At 41.4% G+C, this 23,548-nt stretch overlaps 1 protein-coding gene across 5 annotated transcripts in view; it reads left to right on the top strand.

Moving 5' to 3' along the window:
• The first annotated feature begins 3,080 nt into the window (after positions 1–3,080).
• Positions 3,081–23,548, top strand: part of znf462 (zinc finger protein 462) — a 43,845-nt gene continuing 23,377 nt past the window's right edge. For 2 of the 5 annotated variants that reach the window (XM_058618150.1, XM_058618146.1), the window contains exons 1-2: positions 3,081–3,338; positions 23,102–23,352. In XM_058618150.1, coding sequence (XP_058474133.1) covers positions 23,142–23,352 — 211 coding nt within the window. In that variant the 5' untranslated portion in view covers positions 3,081–3,338; positions 23,102–23,141. Of the gene's footprint in view, positions 3,339–3,516; positions 3,575–3,703; positions 4,052–8,881; positions 9,111–23,101; positions 23,353–23,548 lie in introns of those variants that run through there. The other 3 variants (XM_058618148.1, XM_058618149.1, XM_058618147.1) reach the window with 3 other exon arrangements.

Genomic DNA, 23,548 nt, shown 5'->3' with positions numbered 1-23,548 from the left:
AATCCATAATTCATTATCAAACCTCATGAGAGGCAACACCTGTCAGACATGATTAACTGTGTTTGTATCGTGTACACATTTAATTCCTCTCAGTGTCTCTGCCTGTAAATCAGGCAACAATCACTGGGAGGCCCACTCTCTTGATTTGTGTCTGATGGTTTTTCAGGTATTTGAGTCAAAACAGATAGAATTATAGTTATTTTTGGGTTCGAGTCAACTTTTTTTTTTTATGAATGTATTAAAACTTTTACACAAAAACAAACTTGAGCACAAACAAACAGCCCACATGCTTCAGTTTTACTAGGTACTCAGTTTGACTAAGCAGGGCAAATGTTCCTATTGCCATCTACTGTCTGCAAAAAGCAAAAAAAAAAACTGTGTACACTATGCAGTGCAATGTAATATATAATAGAATGTAATATGTGTTAAAAACAGACATATTGGTTTTTAGATACAATTTGCAGTAATGGCGTGTTTTATACAAGAAAATACTATAATGCTAGACAAAGACACAAAAATACCAGTGAGGAATGAATCATTTATTGTGTGTTATTCATTTACAGATCAGTGGTCAACAATTGGTGGCCCGTGGGCCAAAACTGGCCCACCAGCGTCAGTATCTGGCCCGACAGATGAATGAACAAATCTGATTTTAAATGATTTACTTATCTTCACAAAATAAATTTAAATTTCATATGGAGTATCAGAGCTTTTAATCTGGAAAAATAGAATTGACAGTTGAAAAATACAAATAAAAACACTGCTGTTGTCATGGACGGCCAGGTTTGGGGAGTTAATGTCAGTAATTCATAAAATTGAAATGATGCACAATAAATATAAACACACATAACACACATTTGTCTTCTTAACAAGCTGCTGATTACAGACAACATCCACATTATTGTTAGTTTAAGGCAGCAAATGTGGGTTCTTGTTTCTGACTGAAGACATTTTATGGCACTTTTCCTGATGAAGATACGATGTTTTGGCCCAATATTCAAAATTGTCCCCTCGACCACATTGACTTGGTAGCATGACCTTATAGTCATCGATAAATAACCCTCAGATCCAAGTACAATGAGTCCTGCAACAGATGGTGTGGCCCCCACCACAGAGCACTGATCTCCACATCGTGGAGTCAATCTGGGATTAGGATGAGGAGACAGAAGACACAGAGACAGACTAAAACCACACTGAACAACTGCGGCAGGTTCTCCAAGATGTTCTCCACAAGTGTTGTTGATTTGAGTCGCGTGACACAAAGACTTATGCATCCTCATTTTACAACATCCTTGACATGTGTGGAAACATCTGCAGACCGACTAAGACTATTCCATATGGGTTGCTGAGTCTTGAGATAGTTAGTGACAAAAGAACTCTGGAGTCTACTGAGCATTTTTATTAATAATAATAAAAAGAACATCTCACAGCGGGGAAAATATGACAAGAACACTTCCATTCTCTAAATAATAATAAGTATATTCCTGTGCAACCTATAGACGAACGCTCACTGAATGCTAAATTGCTCCAGACAAAACCTTTCAGATGATCTCACAGACACTCACTCTTCTCCTCTCCTCTCCTCTCCTCTTCTCTCCTCACTCACTACCATCCTCTGTGTGCCACGTCCCTCCTCCTCCTCCTCCTCGGAGCTAAACCTCCACCCGCCCTCTCATGCATCCTCCACAGTGACATACATCTGAGCAGGACCCTGCACCTTTTGTCTTGGGCTCCCTCTTTGTTTGGCTGCCCATGGACAGAGCATGCAGCCTGCAGCTGTAGCAGCATCACTCACAGTGGCCACAGTGTTATGACAACACACAGTGACACAATGATGTTTATTTATACATATATATATATATATACATGTATGTATGTATATATATATATACATACATACATGTATCACTGTATTTATTGATTAATTTATTTGAATATGGAGGGGAGTGGATTAACACTCAATGTGACATGACTGTTAAAGGTGGTGATAGTCGGCGGATCAGTAAATACAGTGGAAAGCACTGAATGTCACTGATGTATATTTGTAATTATTCCTGCATGATAATCACTGGATGTTGTTTCTAAATAATACTTTATTTAGGGGTAATAACAATAAATGGATGGAAAAATAGAGAACACATTGTCACCCATTGTAGATTTTAGTCCATTTATTTGGGGGTCAATTATCAGTTGAAGCACAGGGTGTTTGATTGTTTTAAAAAGAATATTTCGGTGATAAAACCCTTTATTATTATGGGGGACAATAATCAGTAGGTCAGTATGTAGAGAGCACTGGATGTCACTGATGTATATATGTAATTATTTTCATTTTCATGCATGATAATCACTCGTCGTTCTTCCTAAATATTATTTTTTATTGGTGGGGATAATAATAAATGGATAGAGACATAGAATAGAGTTGTCACTGGTGTATTTCTTACTTTTTCTTTTTAATAGATGTTAGTACATTTATTTAAATTTCATTTGGGGGACAATTATCAGTGGAAGCACTTTTTTTAAAGAATATATTTTATTGTTTTAATTTTATTTGGAGGATGAAAACCTTTGGATATCTGTGATTTATCTTTATAAATAAAACATGTATTGTAATTATTATGGGGGGGCAATAATCAGTGATGATTTATTTTTGTAATTTCATAATGTTATTGTTATAATTTTTATTTGGGGATGATAATCCATGGATCTGACTTTTTTTTTAGATGTATTCATTTGTAACAATTTGATCTATCTATCTATCTATCTATCTATCTCTCTTGTGTGGTAATGTGTTTGGGTATGTAGTTGAGGTGTGAAGCAACAGCATCTTCATCATCACCACCACCAAAGTGAACTGCAGATAACCTCATGACGTGGCAGACACACTATGGAAAGGCTGTATATAAAATGCAGGTTGCTCCGCGTGTATCTGCTGGTGGTCTGAGCCGCAGATAAGGCTTTGCAGGCTTTTCTTTTTTTTTTTTTCACCCCCCTGACTTCAGTCTAGATGAAGGATGAGCTTCTCACACAGAGACGTTGTCCATCCTGCTGCTGCTGCTGCTGCTGCCGCCGCTGATGCTCCTTCCTCGTCTCTTCGCAAACTCTTGTGCACCCTCTGGTGCTTGCTAGTCTCCCAAACTTCTTTGTGTAGCCTGCTTTGCAGATTGTCTTCCTTGTCTGTGTGGTTGCTCATTATTCAGAGACAGACGGATCTCAGGTCATCTGCAGCTGCAGCAAAGGAGAAGCAGGAAAGATGGCGATCATCCATTAGAGCGGCTGGGCGCACGCATGAAATACGAGGACAAGTTTCGGGTGGATCGCTTGAGGAGAAGACTCTACCAGTGAGTTTTTAATCCCCTCTTTGCACTATATGTCCAGTTTCGGCTGAGCTTTCAAGGTCTGCGAGAACGTCGGCGTGGTAGATCATGGGATTTAATTTGGAGAGCGCCTCGTGAATGACCTGGAAAGAGCTGATCCCCCCCCTTTTCTCCTTGTAGTCCAGGTCCAGGAGACTTGAGAGAGGAAGCCGGGGAGAATGTTTTTAGTCGGGTTGGCTGCTCCATACTGCCAAAGTCAAGTGGGTTCTTCTTGCTTTCCTCCTAAATATCCCTAAACCAGCCCCACCGCGTCCTGCTCGCTATGTCGCCTTTCGGTTTGTTGTCAAAGTGACACAAGGAAATGGACGCGGCGGTGTGAGACAGAGACGAGTGTGTCTTGTTATTCTGACATGTCTGGTCAGGGGGGGGACTCACTGTGCGTCCGCCAGTGCGTGTTTTGTTGCGCGTTAGCTTCATGGAGAAGCCATTGCACGGATTGCTCTGCTCTCTCAACCAGCCTCCATTAGCGACACAGAGGAGCTGGCATAGCCGTTGGTCCACTCTCACACACACACACACACACACACTGACACAGACACACACTCTGTGAAAGCCATGTCCAGTACGTGCTCCCCCTCCTTTCCTGCTCTTCTCAGTTTTAACCTCATCTGCTGTTTTAACTCGGTTCTCCACAGGGTTGGAGCTACGTGTCTTCTGGTGCCGGTGGTCAAATGAATGTAAGCGCACGTATGTGATATGTGTGTGTATATATATATATATATATATATATATATAGCTGTAATTCCAGCGTGTTGTTTTTGTTCTTGGGGCTTAAAGTGCTACGTTGTTAGCCGCCTGCTTACTGTCACTGCTCTGGAGTCAGGTACATGTCACACAGGCTACTAGTGAGGGCTTCACCATAAAATGGAGGAAAGCAGATGAGAGTCTCCAAGGAGCAAGCCCAGGAGTCAGATAGACAAGAGCCCTGCTCAGGCAATGACAAAGGTTGTGTTGTAAGACTGGACGGCCATATTCTAATTCTTCTTCTTCTTCTGCTACTTCTGCTTCAGCCTCTTATTCTTCTACTTCTGCTTCTTCTTCTTCTTCTTCTTCTTCTTCTTTTTTCTTGGGAGCAGTGAGACCTTGAAAAAGTGAGACTTCAAGGTGGCTTTACTTTAGTGCTATTTTAACACTCCATTTACTTGAAAATTTCACATCCTACTTATACTAAGCCTGGCTGGCAAATATCCAGAGGGCTACTTCTCCAAAACCTTGATAGTTGATTAAGCGGGAATTTTCCACTTATCCTGGAGAACTCCGTTGCAGAACCTCTGTCCCCCCCCTGAGCAATCCCGAGTAATTACCAAAACAATGCCGGTGTTTTTGTCGGTTTGTGGCCGTCTCTCTTTACCCGTGCTATAAATCTGTGTAGAATGAATCACTGTCTGCGAGCGGCGCAGGAATGTCGCCGGGTGACACGAGAACAAAACACTTCTACAGTATATTGAGACAGTCGCGTGGCGCTGATGGGCTTGTGTTGAACTGATTTGGCACTGGCCGGAATGTTACGGACGTTCGTCGCTATTTGTAAGATACACGCTGCCGTTTTAAAGGTCCAGTGTGTAAGAATTACTGACATCTAATGGTGAGACTGCAGATTGTTATAAAGGAAGACTCCCTTCATGCACCCCTCCCTTTAGGACATGTGTCAGGTTACTACAATGGCCTTCGCATACCAGAAGAGTTGTCTTTGTTTTTCTTCATTTGCGTCTCTACAGTACACTGAGAAGTAAACTATATACTTTTTTTATTTTAAAGTAATTATGCACTCATGCGAACCTACTTATGTATATTAAGTTTCTCTAAGAAAAGTCTACATGTTACAGACTGGACCTTTAATTAAACCTAGTGAGAGAATAAAAAGTGGCATATAAGTTGCCATGGAGATTTACTCTTTGCAGCTAGCCTACTAACAGTCAATCTTAAGTAATCCTGGTGCTTTATCTCTTTAGATAGCATCTCTCTGATGAGATTCCAATGGGGTTTTACACTTTATATTCTGTGTTTTATTTTCATTCATATTAAAACAGTAACATTTTAAAATGCCGCCATGAGGGTGCATGTATCTATGATTTAAACCTGACTTGATAAAGCCACATCTCCTAATCCTGGCTTTGCGTATATACAAAGCCAGAATGGTCTGATCCGGCAAGGTTAAGCTTGGATTTCCTAATGCTGCGTCTGTGCCAAACCCCTCTCAAGCTTTTTAATTTGCTTATTCGTGTTGATAAGGTTTGTGATGACCCTTCTTGGACAGTCCATGTTTGTGACTGTTTGGTGGTTGAGGGACACATGAAGGAGACTGGAATTTTAATGCTGGATAATGTCGTGTTTTGGGGCCATGCTGGTAGTTAATGTTCAACAAAGTAGACTCAACACATACACACACTATCTCCTGTGTGCATGTGAATGTGTGTGAGAGTGAAGTTCTCAAGATGATCCTTTGTTTTTTTGTGAAATCAGGGTCCAGTCTCTGTTATCTGCTCTTTGACACCGGCAACTTTTATAAGGAGGTGTGTTTGTGTGTGTGGTTTATAATCTATAGAGTCTAATGTCTTCTCTGTTTACTTGGCTGCCCTTGTGTCTCTTACTTTAAGTTTATACTCGTTTGCTTTGCGTTTCAAGTGTGTCCCATTACACGAGAATGTTTTTTGGACTCACAGGTTGATCATGTATTGATAAGCTCCTCTGTACAACCTCAGGTAACTTTTCCCACATTGCTTCCTGAACATGTTTATCGACCTGCCTGTCAAGAAAGTGAGTGTGTATTTGTGAGCCTTGGTGTGTTATTGTGTATTTAGCAGTTGTGTGTGTGTGTGTGTGTGTGTGTGTGCGTGTGACAGTGGGGCTGTGCGCTGCAGTTCCCCTGGCCACTGTGTGAAATCTTGCTGACAAGGAGACTGTGAGCTTGACACACTGTGCTGCGACAATGCTGGGGCTGAGAAGAGCAATCAAAATGGTGGCGATGCTCCTTCTCTGGCGTGGCAGGGCAAACAGGTTCTCCAGGAGGAGCTGAATAGAGGACGGCTGAGCAGGAATCTGCTGCGGTTGACACATTTGTCTCTCAGGCGGGTGCAATGGAAACAGTCAGGTGGATGGTGGATGTTCTTCAGATTAGCCTGGGTGATGAAAACATGGATGTGATTGTGATGTGTGTTAATTTTTCTCCTCGGAGACAGATTGTGTCCGACCCAGGGTGCTGTGTCTTTGCACGAAGGGTTCCTGTTGTAACTTTCACAAGTCTACAACACATTCTTGCCTCTTTCTCAATTGTAAAGTGTGGTCATGCTGCAGTAGTACTTGGCTAATATGTGCACACAGGCGTTCAGGTCAGATCCACGGTTAAGGTCAGGTGGGACTGTTTGCCGCTCCTGTAGAAGAGATGGCATTTCTTGTAAGGCTGATTTACCAACAAGGTTAAGTGGGCCCCAGACACTCTGTGAGATCCTCCAAAGCCCTCAGATTCTCTGTATGTGACTTGTTTTATTGTAACTTGAGTAAAGAACAGCCTGAAAGTGGACTGTGGATTTTCCCTAGTATTTAGGCAGTATCCTAAAGAGGGCAAAAGTGAAAATTGTAAAGGTAAAATGATTTGATGGACAGAAATTAAACAGTTCTTCTCTACTTCACTGTAAAGAGGAGTTAACCTTCTTTTGGTCATAAAAAAAAGTATGAATCCAAGACACCTCGCACTGAGGTGTGTAGCCATATGTGCAGGTTCTTAGACAAGAAAAAACTATCCAGATATTTAAGGAAATAATCAGCTCATTAATCAAGTAAGTAAAGGAAATAGTAAAAAAAAAATATTGGTTTTAAATCAATTTAATAATAATAATTAACATTAAGCACTGAGGTGTGTAGCCAAAATGTATAGAATCAATATTTGTGTGTGTTTGTGTGTCTGCTTTGTGCCATGCTATGTACTATAAGACACAGCTCTATATATAAAGACTTTATAAAAACTATAAAGTAGTTGGTTTTTGATTTTGCCAGGTTTATTGTAAATATTTGTATCTGGAGCGCTGCACTTAACCTCTGAATATAAAACTTAAAACTAAAACTAGGGTTTCAAACAGGTCCTGCAAGCCAAATTCAAAATATTGTCGAGCATCCTCCTCAAATACTCACTACACCCACTGCTACGTACATCAGCTCTATGTGTTAACACCACAGACTATCTCCTCTCACGTATCCAAAGCGAGATTACTTTCCTGATCTTGCTGGATTTGTCAGCTTTTTTTTCGAGATCACCCAAGTGTTCCTAATAAAGTTGTGGCCCCACAGACTGCCTATATCCAACAACATCAGAGCAAGCCGTCACAGTGGTCTGTCAACACTGTGTTTGAGCACGGAGAGAACAGCGAGAGCAGTAAATGCACGCTATGCTTTTTGAGAAATCAGGATTTTAGGTTTAGGTATTATTCACTGTCTTCTGTTAATCAAGCTCCATTTTACGTATTAATCTTCCTCATAATGTTAATATAACACTAACTACATTTAAAATGTGAATACACTGTATTGTTATCAATGAAGCTAGAATTCTTTTTTTTCTGATGGCATTTGTGACTTCATGATGACAGGGCAGAACTAAACTATACAGTAGTAGGTACAGTTGGTGATTTTTTTTTTGTGTGAAGTTATTCAGGGCTTACAAATCTAGACAGAGGATTAAACAAATAAGGCTTTGGTTATGGTTTGAATATTGGAAGGAAGCAGCTGTGAAGCTCATCACTCACGTTGGTTCTCTTTCTGTCCTTCTTACTTATACACGCACACAACTGCTCTTCCTCCCTCCCTCCATCCTTCTCTCCCTCCCTCCTTCTCATTCACTCTATAACACTGGGTGATGCACTCCTCCATTCTTCTCTACCTGAAGCAGTGAAGAAGACTAGGGAGGCACACAAAAGCAAATTGAAATGCTCCAGTGATTGCTTTCTTGACATGATGCATGGCTCATGAGATCCAGCCTGACCCTGCTGCTACACTTGTAAGTGGGCTGAAACAAACGGGCCCCACATCCACAACATTACAGTCATTATACTGTAGGACGGCAAAAGAACCTCTCAGTACTTTTCCCCTCGCTTTGACTGGGCTTCAACACACTAGGCACATGTTCCCTCTTGGACTTAGCTGCAAGATGTTGATTGTGTAGTGTTGTGTTGTAGCTTGCCATGATCGACTGGATAAGTCGAGGCCACATAAAGAGCAAACACAGCATCATCTCGGTTTAAAAGGGGACAGGGAAGTGGCTTGTTGGAGGCGTCATTCCAGTTTCTGTTGTCAGTTGCCACGTTACACTGCTGCAAAACTGGTTTTGCTCTCTTCTTCTCCTCTCCATCAACACGGCCTTTCAGACGGTCATGTCTGTTATTTGGCACACATTTGCGAAACATGTAGGTTGTTAGTTTCACCGAAACAAGAACCTTTTTTTTTACTACAAAGTGTTCACGGTGATGTGTCGGTCCAGTGAGATCAATTCAAGGCATCTACACACCACCCTCAGGTTTCCAGCTGAACCTTAAAGAGACACAGTCTGGAGCTGCCTGTGGTGGAAAAAATCCTGAATTCTTTGGAGACGCCCGTTCTTTGGGCAGTGTGGTGCCACTGGACAAGGCCTTCATTGAGCAGGAACAGGAGTGGTCTTACAGAAGGGATCCACACAAGCTCAGCCTACGAAGCAACGGAGCTGTCCAAGGACGATTAAATATTTAGCAGCTTGGAAAGGAGGTCTCAGTGGTAAGTTAATATTGATGGGTCTCTCATCTTTCCCTTCTCAAAGCTGTTGAGCTGCTTCAAGAGGTCAGTTTGGTGAACCAAAAGAGGAACTTCACTTCTTCTCTTTGCTAAACTTTAAAAAGACTGCCTTGTCACAGCCTGGCTTTGACTTTTCGGCTCTCTCTTATGTTTTTTTACGGCGTTGTGTCCTCCGTTGGTCACTCTTAAATACCCCATCTTGACTAGCTTGTAACCTCACCCACTCCTTGTAACTGTAGTAGCTTCCATGTCAGTCTTACAAGGAAGTCAGCATTGCAGATTTGCTGGCAGTTGTCCACAGAGCACCACTTGCATGAAACTCTTGAGTGCGTCTCACAGCCTTTTCCTGAACTTCTTTTTGTTTTAGGTGAATCTGTGAAAAGAAAACAGGAATTAAACAAATATTTTAGACCTTTGACTCCGATTAAGAGCATTCAGTGGAAAATTAGCCATTAGTTTGGCTGACTTTAATGTGTGTTTTGATCACAGTTCATCGTGTGTGTTGTGTGAGATCATACTGAATCAATTTGAGATGGCGGCAGATCTATTTGTGTCAGGAAGAGGCTTCTTTAGTGAGATGGATGAAAAGGCTGTATGGAATGTAAGGTTTCCTGAACTAATTGTCCTTGTGGAAAAACACTTCCTGGTCGCTCTCCAAGATCTGTCCTTGGGCATCCTTCACTTTCCTCACGCTCTTGAGATGTGTTTTTAGCTCATGAGTTGCATGAGATCAGAGATTTTTTTTTTTTTGCTGTAGCCCACTTGTCTATGGTATCTGATAGAATTCATCTGAATGTTTCTGTTCTAGCTCAAGGGAAGAATCCTCTCGAGAAAGCCAAATATATCTACCTATTCTTTTGAATAGGAAATTGTAAAAATAATCATGCCAGAGGCTATTAATTAAATTAAGCACTTAATACTTTTTGGATGGAAAATATGTAGCTGAGGGTTGCACTAAGTTTGTATCTGAAATACCTTTTCAGTGTGGAAGAAATATGTTTAGGTCTTCAAGTGAAGGCCCTAAGGTAAAGAACATCTCCCATTGTTATCTCCAGAAAAGTACACATATCCTCTCAATGCACTGTATGACTGGAGGGTTGACAGCTCCATATTTAGAGGCTCATTCCTCAAATTGCTTCGGCTTGTGAAGATCATCAGAACCACACTCTAGGTGGCCATCTTTGCAGCGAGCCAAACCACATCTCTCACTTCTGCTTTTGCTGACTGTCATGACAGTCAGCAGAGGAACCGACAGGAGAGGAAGCTGCTCGCTCAGGTCCGTGCTCTTAAAGTTAAACACTTCCATCTGTGTAACAAGATAGCAGGGCCAGCAGAGACAGCTCCTCTCTTGCTGAGCAGGACAGTCAAAGACCTTGAGGAGCACAAAATGGTGGATGGCCATGCCCCTGATACTCCAGCATGATTGGCTGCATCGCCTTGGCCACAGTGGGGCCTGCTGTGTGAAATGGAGTCCTCTGTGTGGTGTGTTGGCCCAGCCTCAGCTCTGATGCAGAAGATAATTCTGTCAGCCCCAAGAGAGAGGGAGAGGGAGAGAGAGTGAGTGAGAGCAGCCAAGTGAGGTGGCTATACTAAAAGAAGGGTGAGCAGTGTAGACTTCCAGAGAACTTAAGCCATGCATGTCTCCTCACTTCCAACTTTTTCTCCTCACACAGCTGCTTCATTTCCTGTGCCCTGACTTCCTTTGTTATCTGCACCTTTTTTCATTTGGTGCTTCTTCTTTTTTTCGTAGCATTGATCAGATACACAGTAGTTAAGAAAAGAAAGAAAGAAAGATCCAAGCTCAGACAAAAAGGGTCATTTTTGGAATTATTAACAGGAATGAGGAGAGTGACTATGGGTATTCATTATCTAATCTTCACACACAGCTGGCTTTAGCTGAGGGATTTACCAGCCCCTTGTTATGTTGCTTTGTATGAATTTCAGTCTTCAAGGTCACATAACTATCTCTGAAAGCTTATTAACAAAAATGTAAATGCAGAAGATGTAAAAAGTGTATTTTTAATGGTGCGTTTTTCCTCCATGACAACGTGAAGACAATAATCTCTCAGAAGATGGCTGTTAATGTTCGTCTCCTCTGCTTGGTTGTTATCCTCGGTGCAAAGGAGGCCAAATGTTGCCACTGATTGCTCTCTGTTGCAGCTGTCCCCCTTTTCTGGAGGAAACACAAAGGCTACCCTTGGAACAAGGTTACTTGTTCCTTGATGGCCAGCTTCTTCTTTTTTTTCCGTGCAGCTTTTAAGAGAAACGTGGAAGAAAAGTTGCATGTCTTGGGTTGAAAAGAAAAATGTCCTTTTTTATAAAGAGAAGAGATGTGTGGGGATATTAAGTATTAAAGGCTTTCTGTGTGGGTGGGTGATGTCCGGTAACCACCTGTGATAGAGAGACGGGCCGACACAGGCACTGTTTGACCTTGCAGTATGGACAACCTGTAATATAAAGTAGAAAATTATACAAATTCTTTCATTCTTTCAGGCTCAGTATTGCAACTAAATGTCACGCTAATGACATTCCTCTCTTCCTCAAAGGCCTTAGTCAGGAGAATACTTTGAGGTCCAAAGATCACAATCCTCCAATCCCCCAGGCTCTACTCATTGTCATTTATTACTGAGGGTAATACCTTAACTTTGATGTTGAATCAGATGATCTTCTGCATGATATCGTAAACCAGCACCAAAGGCAGCACTTGTGTGTAGATATTCCTTCAGTAATATGGTGTAAAAAGAATGCACTCCTGTGTCTTTTCGCCTCGCTTTCTCCCATTAAACCCGCATTCAGTCATTGATGATGGTGGTGGTGGTAACCTCACATGAACATCTTGTTTACCCAGAATCCTTAAGGGTCATCTGGGCCTGCTGCAATGAGGTGTCTCTTGTTATAGCCTCTGAATGTGACACTAGTGAAGGTCAGGCTGCAGACAGATAAGCAAGGCTTGCTTGATTGCAGTGTCTGAAAGGCTCTGAACCTGTATTTACTACTCATCTGAGACAGTCTGGTTTTCCTGTGCAGGTTTCCCCCCCAAAATGACTGCTTTTTGTGTAGCCCGTAATACATTTGACAATTAGCTGCATTCATATTGTGACGATAACTACTAATTGTAATTGCCGCATCATAATGCTTATTCTGCTAATACATTGTAATATTACATTTTGTTTGGATCCCTGATCTGTCTCATCCATTATGTTACACCGTTTTTGGTAGTTTTGCCTTTGCCCTTTCGAAATGAGTTGAACAGTTGTGTGACCCTCTTTTCCAAGGTTCAGCATGTTGCCCGAGCAAACTAAGACATGTGGTCCAGTGAAGCCGAGGATCGAATTTCAGACCTCCACTTAGTGGACAACCAGCTCCAACTCCCGAGACACAGATGCTCCTCCACACCTAGTGACGATTCGAGTGAATTTGGACAAACCTTAGCTACTTTCCATAGTCACCAGTAACTTCCCTGTGAGTGAGAGTTACACCTCTCTCTCTCTACGCTCCACTGGCAGAGAGGTGGAGCAGAAGTTTACTTTCCAGATGGAGGCTGTGCACTGTGGCTGACAAAAGCTGCTTTCAGACATGCACTTCAACGCTGAACTTTTTTTAGACATTACCTGGGAGGAGCTGTATATGTGAATGGAAATGTCCAAATAAGCTAAAAGGTATTTTACCCTGCAAGTGTCTGATTTATCTCAACGGAATAATGTTTGAAACAATTAACAGTAAACAAAAAATGCAAGCCAAGGATTCGTGCATAGAGTTTTGACCCAGTCTTGTTCCTTGAACAATGTGAAGGCAAACTTAAAGGCACCAGGACCTTATCTAGATAATGTCGTCCATTTATGATGGATGTCCCTGTAAAGAGGAAACGCTGTAGGGAAAAACTACCAAGAGGCCAACAGCAACCTAAAAATAACTATAAGAGTGGACAACAGAGTCAACCCACTACATGCATTTAACAAGAGCTATATGTTGTACGTACTTTTAAGCTCAGTAGCAGGAAAATACCAGGAATACAAATTCTGACCAAAGAATGCCTATTGATTTAGCAAGAATGTGGCTAAATTCCCATGACAGGAAATGTAGCTTGTGATCTGATGTAATTATGGTCGACTATTTGGTCTCCATTCAACACAAGCATGGACACATTGAGTATAGGTCATCACCGTAAAGAAAATGCCCTCTCTAACACAAATTGACTGAGGAAAATCGGGTGCAATATTTTACTGTGGCTGAAAACGGTGCATCTGAAACGGTAGAGTAATTGTTTTACCTGAATAAATCATGTCTAACCACAAATCTATTAAATGTTTATTATGTTTCTAGGAGCTCAGTGGCCACATCAATATTAAGGATGTTGAATACGTTTAAAGCCAGTCTTCCAAGAGTTGGGTTTGTCCTCTCCATCTATCAATCCTTTATGTTAGTGGGACTAGACAGAAGCCTATTTTAGTAAAAAAGCCATAGGACTGCACACTTAAGGACTGAGAGCATAAGGAAAAATATTCTATAGCCTGATGGGACAGAAGAGGTTTGGGTAGATTATATTGTCAATATACAAGTACCATGAGAACAATCACCATGAGATAAATACAATATAACTTAAATAAATGCAATAACTACAACAATAAACAATAAAACACTGAGACTGGGGGAAACCTGCAAAGGTTTACGTTCCAACACAACAATAACCAATGCAAAGGTACAGCCAACACATCTCTTGACTGTGCTTGAGTATCTGAGCCAAAGCCCAGAACATCTGCCCAGTGCTGAATTGGCTGTCAAAACGACTCTTGGGCATAATTGGATAAATAATAGCTGAATTTACTGAAAAAGTATAGATACTTACTGTAGCCACTCTAGTTTAACAGTAGCAGAAGTGGAGATGTCACAGAACTGGCTCAGTAAAGACAATTCCAGATCACTTTCCATATCAAGTTTGCCAACATGAACCACCACGCAAGTAAGATTCCCGCAGAAGAACCCTGTCAGACTGAATACAGCCGGGTGAAAGTGTCTTGGATTGTGTTTTTCTCCCTTTTATTGAAGATTATTTTGCTCTCAATAAGTGTTTCTGCCGGGCCTTTGATGAAGGACGGCTGGAAGAAGGTTTTGGGTCATGACTTTAGCTGGTTCATGGTTGACCTATTTTTACAGATGCCATATGCTTCCTGAAACCGATTTGTTTATGGGATTAACATATGTGTTTTTTTAGCCAGGTGGCTGATAACATCTCGTGACAGTTTTGATGGTTTTGTGCGCTCAGACATTATTGACCTTTGTTGACGAGTGTAGCTGGTGATTCAGCTTAACCGTTGATCTAATATTGTTACTCAATCTGGCATTTTTTCATAATTTGGCCCCAAATATCAATTATTACACAACATCTACAAAAAATATCATCATAGTTAGAATGTACCCTTCAGTCTATAAGCTCACGATAACTTAAATCATGTATGCCTACCATCTACAGGGCAATGCAACGTTTGTATCTCCATCTCTGGTTCAGTTGTTTGTGTTGTACGGTACTTTGAGCCATTCCCACGTGTTTCATTAAATTCCAGCAGATGTCTGATGAATGTTATGACAGAACGTTGATACCGAACATGATTGATTCCTTGCGTGTCTTCTGAAAAGAGCAGTCCATTGATCAGCCAGGTGGGATCAATGTCTCATTTTCGGTGTGTTCACTCTTGCTCAAATGTGATTATTTTAAGGAAACTTCACAGACAGAGAGGGGCGAGGGCACCGACCAGCTCGCCGCTTTTGTCATCACGTGAGAGCCGCCACACCGTTGCATTGATACGCACATGCTCTTGAAAACTTGTTAGCTTGTGGTATTGTCATTTAATATCAATGTCAAACCCTCTTGGATCAAATGGGGTTTTAAGCATATTACTGCAGATGTACACACTGGCCACTTTATTAGATACACATGTTCAACCCTCTTTTAACACAAATATTCAATCAGCCAATCTCATGTCGGTAAATCAAAGCAGTGAGATGTGTAGACAGAAAGTTATATGTGACTTTGGCTGAGGCATGGTTGTTTGTACCAGAGGGTGTGAGTATTTCGGAAAGTGCTTATCTACTGAGTTTTTTACAGAGAATTGTCTGAAAAAAAGAAAATATCCAGTCATCTGGAGTTCTCTTTTGAAATTGCATTGTTAATGCCAGAGGTCAGATATGCAGAAGATCAATTCTGATTGCACGAGAAGTTCCACCTTGATGCAGATGGGCTGCAGCAAAAGAAGACCCCACAGGGTGCCACTCCTGCCACCTTATTAGGTGTCCTTTGTACCTAAAACACACAAATATACAGTGCCCTCCAAGAGTGCTGGAACAGTGAGGGCAATTCCTTTATTTTTGCAATAGACTGAACACATTTGCGTTCACAAGATGAATATGAGACAAGAGATCAACGCCTCAGCTTTTATTTCCAGGTATTTACATCTGGATCTGATACACAATTATTTGTAATGGAACACAACATTTTTAGGTGAACAAAAGTTTTGGAACAGATAAACTTAAAAAGGATTAAAGTGAATAAGACTAAATATTAAGTTGCAAGTCCTTTGCTGTCAATAACTGCATCAAGCCTGTGATCCACTGACATCACCAAACTTTTGCATTCTTCTGCTGTGATGCTCTTCCAGGCTTTCACCGCAGCCTCTTTCAGTTGTTGTTTGTTTTGGGGGTTTACTCCTGTCAGTCTCCTCTTTAGCAGGTAAAAATGTGTGCTCTATAGGGATGAAGTGTGGAGATTGACTTGGCCAGTCTAAAAACTTCCACTTCTTGCCCCCGATGAACTCTTTTGTTGTGTTTGGGGGTCGTTATCTTGCTGCATGATGAAGGATCAGTTTGGCTGCATTTTTCTTTCAACTGGCAGACAAACGGTTTCTGTAGACCTCTGAGTTCATGTTGCTGCTGCCATCATGTGTTACATCATCAATGAGGATTCATGAGCCCATCGCAGAAGAAGCCATGCAAGTCCATGCCATGACATTACCTCCACCGTGTTTCACAGATGAGCTTGTGTGTTTGGGATCATGAGCAGATCCTTTCTTTCTCCAAGCGTTAGCCTTTCCATCACTTTGGTCAAAGTTCATCTTTGTCTCACCAGTCCATACAACTTTTTGAGCCTCGTCACTGTAGTTTTTGGCAAATTCCAGCCTGGCCTCTGTACGTTTGTTCATGAAGTCTTCTGCGAACAGTAGATTGTGATACCGTCACTCCTGCCCTCTGGAGGTCATTGCTGATGTCACTAACAGTTGTGTTAGGGTCTTTCTTTACAGCTCTCACAATGTTTCTGTCATCAACTGCTGATGTTTTCCTTGATCTACCTTTTTCGACATCTGTTGCTTAGTACACTAGTGGTTTCTTTCTTCTTCAGGACATTCCAAATGGTTGTACTGGCTCTGATTGATTTCCCATCTTCCCAATTGCTTGTTTTTCACCCATAGACAGCTCTGTGGTTTTCATGTTGGTTCCACTTCTAAGTGCAGTCTCCACAAGCAAAACCTATCCTACCCAGACTGAAACTGAGCATAGACGTTAAGTGCTGTTTATTGTTTGAAAAAACAATGTAATAGGACACACCTGAGCAACACAACACACATGTCAGTCACATGAAAAATGGGTGGGATCAAACAAAAGGTGCTATCTTCTAAATTGTGTATCAAATCCAGATGAATTAAAAGTTGAAATGTTCATCTTTTGATGTCAAACCCAAATGTTTTCAGGAATTGGCTTCACTGTTCCAATACTCTTGGAGGGCACTGTAGATATTACTCAAGTCCATGAGATATTTAGGGTAACCTAAAAATATAATTGTTAGTGATTTTTTTTTTTTTTTTTTTTTTTTTTTTTAAATCTATGAATGAACAACTTAAGCATTTAAAAAATATAAAGGTGGTCTGTTATTGCAATCCCCCACTGGTGCTTTCCTCATTATCTGAACTTGCCTCGTTGCATGATGACCCTGTTTACTGTCAACTTGGTCTGTTCTTGTAGAAGGAATCCAAACTGCTAAAGGTGCAAGGGGACGTAGCACTGGTGTAAAGGTTAATTTGCTTGTACGTAAATGTCTCTACTTTTACATGTGAAACTAAAATGACACGAGACTGGAGCAGTGTTCCAGTTGTGTTTGTCAATATGTTATTCTTCGGTGATAGGATGAGGCAGCAGCAGTAGCAGCAGCAGCAGCAGCAGCACAGTGTTGTACAATGAAGGTCAGTCAGGTCGGACCAGCTTTTCTCTATGGAACCAGTGTTGTTATCTGCTACAGTGCCAAGAGATAAAAATCTAACCATGAGCCAAGCAGAGCATGAGTTTGCACTCGCACCAAAAGGAACTCCACACACCAGATAATGTTAATTTGCCTTCCCTGACATTTGAGGAGTCCATTCCTAGTCTGAACCAAAACAACTTTTAAAACATGAATAAAGGCATTCTGTGAACATCCTTTTTAGGGAACAGTGCACTGAGAGACGTTCATACCTGAAGGCTTAAATATGTGTTCTGAGACTTTTCGAGAGCAGCTATGCAAGGCAAACAATTGGTGTGTGTGTGTGTGTGTGTAAGATGTTGATGGAACTTGACTGAATGTCCATGCATGCCAGTAAATTAAGGTACATGTCTAGTTACATGCTCTTTAATGGGCTGGCTCATCTTGCCATTTTCTTGCAGGCTTTTTTTTAATATACCTTTTTTTTTTTATCAGATTTCACAAGTTCAAGTTGTTGTGAGTGTGTGACGATGTTGCAGGTGAGGTTTTCTGCAGGTGACGCTTCCATGTCGACACTGTTTGTGTGTCAACATTGCACATTGCCGGTCTTCTGCAGTCCTCTCTGTTTGCCTCTCTGTTCAGCAGAAGCACAGTTTGTTGGTCTCCCAGACCTTGATTTGACCTCCACAGCTCCACTTCACTGCCATTTTCCACAGTTACAGTGACTTCACTTCACAGGCTCTTCCATAGAAGTCGGAGTACTGAACATTATTGTGCTGCATTGTTTAATTAAAATATGTAAAATTCAGTCAGAAAGGGACACAGTGTTTTTTTGAGATTTTTGCAAATTAATCTAAATTTTAAAACTATTCAGACTCTTGAGTTTGATCTCTGTAAACGTCTCTTTGGAGGAAGATGGCTTGACCAAATAATGTCTTGAAACTATCCTAGAGAGGCGTGAAGGCAGATTTTGCACATTCAGAAAAAGCAGATAGTGCTGTAAAATGTTAACTTAACATGAACCAAAAGAATGAGAGCTCAATGGTGGTTGGGCAAACTTGTAAAATAAATGAATTAAAAAAAACATGAGGATGAAATGTCAGATCTCCATATACTGAATAGTGTTAAATAAACTGTCAATGACATTTTCTTCCACGTTTTGAGCAATTCACTCAACAAAGTCACCGATGTGACAAAAGCAAAAAACTTTCCAATTGTGGAATCTGAATATTGGTTATCTAGTTATTTATTCAGTCAGCAGCAGCATGTGAAACCTGCCAGGCTGCCACTGTATAGCTCTTTAAATTTAAATAGGATTTGAAAGGCAGGTTTTCCTGTTCTGTAATTAACCCTCTTTATTTATTTTGTAGAGAGCTCTTCTGAAAGTATAAGGTGCCGTTATAATTCGGTCCATGGCTGTAGTTTGTTGCATCTGTTTGTTGGATTGCGTTATGTTGAGCCCTGTAGACCTGGTGTGATGAATTCTCCAGGGCTGCTGACATCAAGGAATGGGAGTAGCCATCTTGATCTCCAGCGCTCTATCTCGTGTTTGTGCAAGAGGCCAAATTCTTACTGCTCCTGTGACGCAGACTTTCCTTTTGCTGGCACAGTGAGATCCTCCCAAGTTGTCTTTTTTCTCTTCAGAGTGAATCAGGTGAACACAGTGGGTCAAAATAGATGAGGATTTTGAAGTATTGGGCTGTTACCTCTGTACTTTTCTCTCTCTTTCTCTGGCTCATAACTTTCTTGAAACTAAAATTGTATCGATTTCTCTCTGATGTCGTCTCATCTCTGCAGAAAAAAATCAATTTCCATAGCTCGGGCTCCCTGCTGTTATTGCCACTGTATTTTTCCTTTAAAAAGCTCTCTGTCATTTCCCATCAATGGCTCATTATTTATTGAGGCTGTGACGATTGACAAGATGCATGTTCTGTCTTGTTTGCCAAATAAATGATCTGCACGGCCACATAATGGACGCTGGCCACATAATAATGTAACACGTCTATGGATGTTTTTGTGTGAGATAGCAGCAGTAACCAAGAGTTAAGGACAAAACCTCTGTGCTCCTAATCAGCTTAATGCTGGCTTTTTCAAATGCCCTCTTTCAGACTAAGCAGCTGCTGTCAGCCAGTTTGAGTAGAGGGTGTGACTGCTGGCAGAGCTCACCGATGCAGAGAGACCGGTTGGTGATTAACAAATGTCAGTAGACTTTGGAATCTGGGGAGCCCAGTCTGATGGCTTTGTCCTCTGTTGCTCACCAGTGAAGGTCTTCCAGGTGGCTCTGTCATGCTCTCTCGCTGCCTCCCTTCACCTCCCACCCTTCCCCTTCAGCCCGGCTCTCTCCTTCTGCTTCTCTCTGCCCCCTCGTCTTCTCCTCAGGGCTCCGGGTTGCAGAGCTCTGAGATAAAGAAGTTCAGACATGCCTCACATTTTTAGACCCCCTTGTGGAAAGTAGTTGGCAGATCCTACAAAACACAACGGCTGTATTTCTCTGCTCAAAGTGTCGGTGCATGCCGATTGCGCCGACCTATCCTTTCTTGTATTTCTCTGAGCATTTCTTGATGTGAGAGATAATGTCTGTGAGGAATTAAAGGAGCAAACACAGGCTGGCAAGAGTCTGAGATGTTTTCTGCTGAGCAGTGTGAGAACAGTGCTTGGGTACAGTACCGTGCATCTGGCAGATTTCTGTCAGCAGCTTTCCACTGACAGGCTGCCTGCCTTTGAGGAACAGGATCAGATCCGTGGGTCCATGTTGTGTGCTGGCTGAACACCTAAGCACACATAGTCAGCTCCTAAAATGGCTGCCCTTGAAGCTAAGCTCAGAGGAGGATCTGAGCAGCTCAGCCGCTGCCTGTCAGAGCCCCAGCTGACTAGATGAAAGCAGTGACACAATCTCACCCATTAACTTGATGTGGTGTGGAGTTTGACTGGCTGAAAAGACACAGCCAACTCTTAGGCAGATGGTGATTGTGTCGGAGGCTTTCCTCTCTTTCTCTCTCTCTCTCTCCCTCTTTCTCCTAAAGGATTCTCTTGATATCCATGTCAAGGAATCTTTCATTAGGAGGCAACTTTGTTCAAAACGGCTGTGAACTGCCAAGAGGGCAGGGTGGGGCCTCGTGGTGAGGCTGTAACCTGACCCTGAACAACAATGGATCCCCTGGTTGCTCAGGGACACACTGGCGGCTTGGCCTGCTCACATGGAGCTTTCCACTGGCAGGCTGGTAGGGTGTGGGAAGCAGGGCGGGATTCCCAACTGTCTCTGGCTGGATCACATGTGAAATTTCTTGGTTTCAGTATCCAGAACAGTGGGCTGAATTACATAGTGATAAAGTTGTCTTCTGATAAAATCAGAGCTGACTTTGTGAAACAGTATCTAGTTTTAATTCTGTGTAATCGCCATTAAACAATTAGAAAACAAATATTGAATCAACTTGAAATTCACCCGACATTCACTTTGTGTTTTTTTTTTTTTTTGTGTGTGTTTTTTTTCCACAAGTGCCAAAACTTCTAAAACTTGATGACTATATTACCAACAATGTTTGCAACTCAACTGCAAACGGTGTGTGCTCAGAGTTTCCGGTTGGTTATGTGTCAGTTGAAGCCTCAAGGTGATGCCCTCAGGCGATGATCAGGTGCTCCACACCACCAGATTTGTTTTTTTAAGTCCTAGGCTTTGGCTCAACTAAGTCTGCCTCATGTGACATCTCTCAAGGCTTTCAGATTTCGCGCAGCTCCCTCCGGAGCCACAGAAGGTTTTACATATGCAGACATGACGGATGTGTTCATGAAAATTTATTTACACTTCCAACGAGTGCCATCTTTCATTTAGTCCCGTATTTCATTGGATGAAAAAGTAATTGCCTTGTAATTGCTCAAGAATATAATGGCGAGCAGGGAAAACTGGTTCAAGCTTTAATCTTGAAATGTTTTCATCGAGGGTCTTTTAACGGTGTGACACTTTGAATTAGTGAAGGTGGCTGTTCATTTTACCACTCGTAAACTTCGGGTTTAATGGTGCTACTGCCCTAAAACAAGGAGACATGAGGAAGGACCTGTGTTTGTACCAGAAGGTGCACATCGTCATGTCAAATGGCCAACATTGTAAAACTGTGATGCTGCGGTGTTGGAAGTGTGACCCTGCACGAGAGGCCGGACATTTTGAACACAGACAAAATGACGATTGATTAAAAAAACCATCATGAAAGAGCTGTGAAATGATGGCCACATCATCAGCTTACATCTTTTCTGGCCAAATCTGAACTGCAGAGAAACCCAAAGACATAAAGCCTTCATCTCTCAGTTGATTCATTCAATCTTATTTCAGAGCAGATGATACATTCTGATGGAATAGTCTGCTCTAAATACTGTGCTGTGGAGCTGCTCTCCAGCTGTTGCTTATCCCAAGGTAATAAAAATGGGACAAATCAGCCCATAATCCCTCCTCAGTCCCTCCATTGTTCTTTGAATGATGTTTTAAAAATGGGACCTTCTTAGTATTCCGTGTAACATCAGCATCACTCGATTTCTCCTCTTTGTCATGTTTCTAGGGGCTTTCAATCAAAGTTAATGGACAGCGCCAGTCATTTTAGGGCTGTAAAATAATTTTAACATGAATTCATGACACACCAGCCATGCGGTGCATTGTAATGCGACATACATTTATTTTAGTTATGCAGCAAGACATCAAGTCTTTTTTGGAGACAGAAAATTAAATAAACAATTTTGCATGGTTCGTTTAGGAGGTGTATTGCTCCTATTTGAATTAGCCGCATTGTGCTGTTTCACTTTCAATATTTCAACTTTGGATTTAAAGTGATCAATTTATCCCACCCAGGTTTCTCGGCAATAAGTTATTCATGGAAATGGAAATGTCTATTCTCATTGAAAGAATAATAACAACATTTTATCCACAAAACATGTTCCCCAATGAATGGACCCTTTAAATCAAACTCTTGGCCTGCTGGCTAAATGCAGCCCACCACTTAATATAGTTGTATAATCTATATATCTATAATTAGTTATTTCTATATTTCTGTTTGTATTGTTTACAGATTCCTTTTGCATCATACACATTTATATTATGTGAACAACTGCGATAGCATGATGGAATATCTTGATATCATTTTAAGTTTGTATAGCCTGCCTTTACTGCACGGTTCCTTTTTCTCCAACAATTGGACTTTTTTTTCCCCCATACTGACCAGATGAGACACTCAGTTATTTCACTTTGAGACCCCTGCAGTAGAGGAACTGCAACCTGTTAAAGCTCTGAGACAAGAGGCTATGCTTAAATCTTTTGTCTCATAACTATAACCAGTACTACAGTGCCCTCCAAAAGTATTGGATCAGTGAGGCCAAGTCCTTTATTTTTGCCGTAACCTGAACACATTTGGGTTTGACATCTATGTGACAAGAGATCAAAACTTCTGGCTTTTGTTTCCAGGTATTCATCTATTGATGTCAAACCCAAATGTGTTCAAATGTGTTCAGTCTATGACAAGGTAGTAGCAGTAATTGCCATCAGTAATCTAGTAATATGAAAAGTTGGCTCATTTGTATCGAAGGGCATGGTACTGGCAAAATATTGAAGCGTAATGGGATCATTTTACTGTAGTATCAGTCCAGAAAGAACTTCAGTCTTACAGTTTTGTTATAGTTCTGTATATACGAGTCTCCCTGCTATCGTAGACATTCTTTGAATATAATTGCTGTCCTCATGATCTCCCTCCCTCTCTCTCTCTCTCTGCAGATTTCCCTGATTTTCCAGGGAGTGCTCCCTCTTTTCAGTGATGGAGGTATTGCAGTGTGATGGCTGTGACTTCCGTGCAGAGTCATATGATGATTTGAAAACCCACATTCAGGAAGTGCACACTGCTTTCCTGCAGCCTGCGGATGCAGACGAGTCGGACTCTTTGAAAGACGAGGATGACGACGACGAGGAAGAAGAAGAGTATGAGAATACGGATGACAAGGATTATCCATCTTCCAAAGCTGGAACAAGTATGTCTGTCACATTAAGTCAGATGTCTCTCTTGCTTTGCTTAGGATTAGGACAGAACACTTAATAGCAGAAGAATTTTTATACTGGTTATCGTGTGGCTACATTTATTACAAAAAGACTAAATAGTGGCAAGAAAATGTAAAAAAAGGAAAAGTAAATTTTTTAGTGTTTACAACTCATATGCTTCTTTTTTCA

This window comes from Solea solea, chromosome 19 (genome assembly GCF_958295425.1).
Source record: "Solea solea chromosome 19, fSolSol10.1, whole genome shotgun sequence".
In the NCBI taxonomy this organism is placed as follows: Eukaryota; Metazoa; Chordata; class Actinopteri; order Pleuronectiformes; family Soleidae; genus Solea; species Solea solea.
Note: the sequence above shows the minus strand (reverse complement) of the source record. Positions and strands in the feature narration are given on the sequence as shown.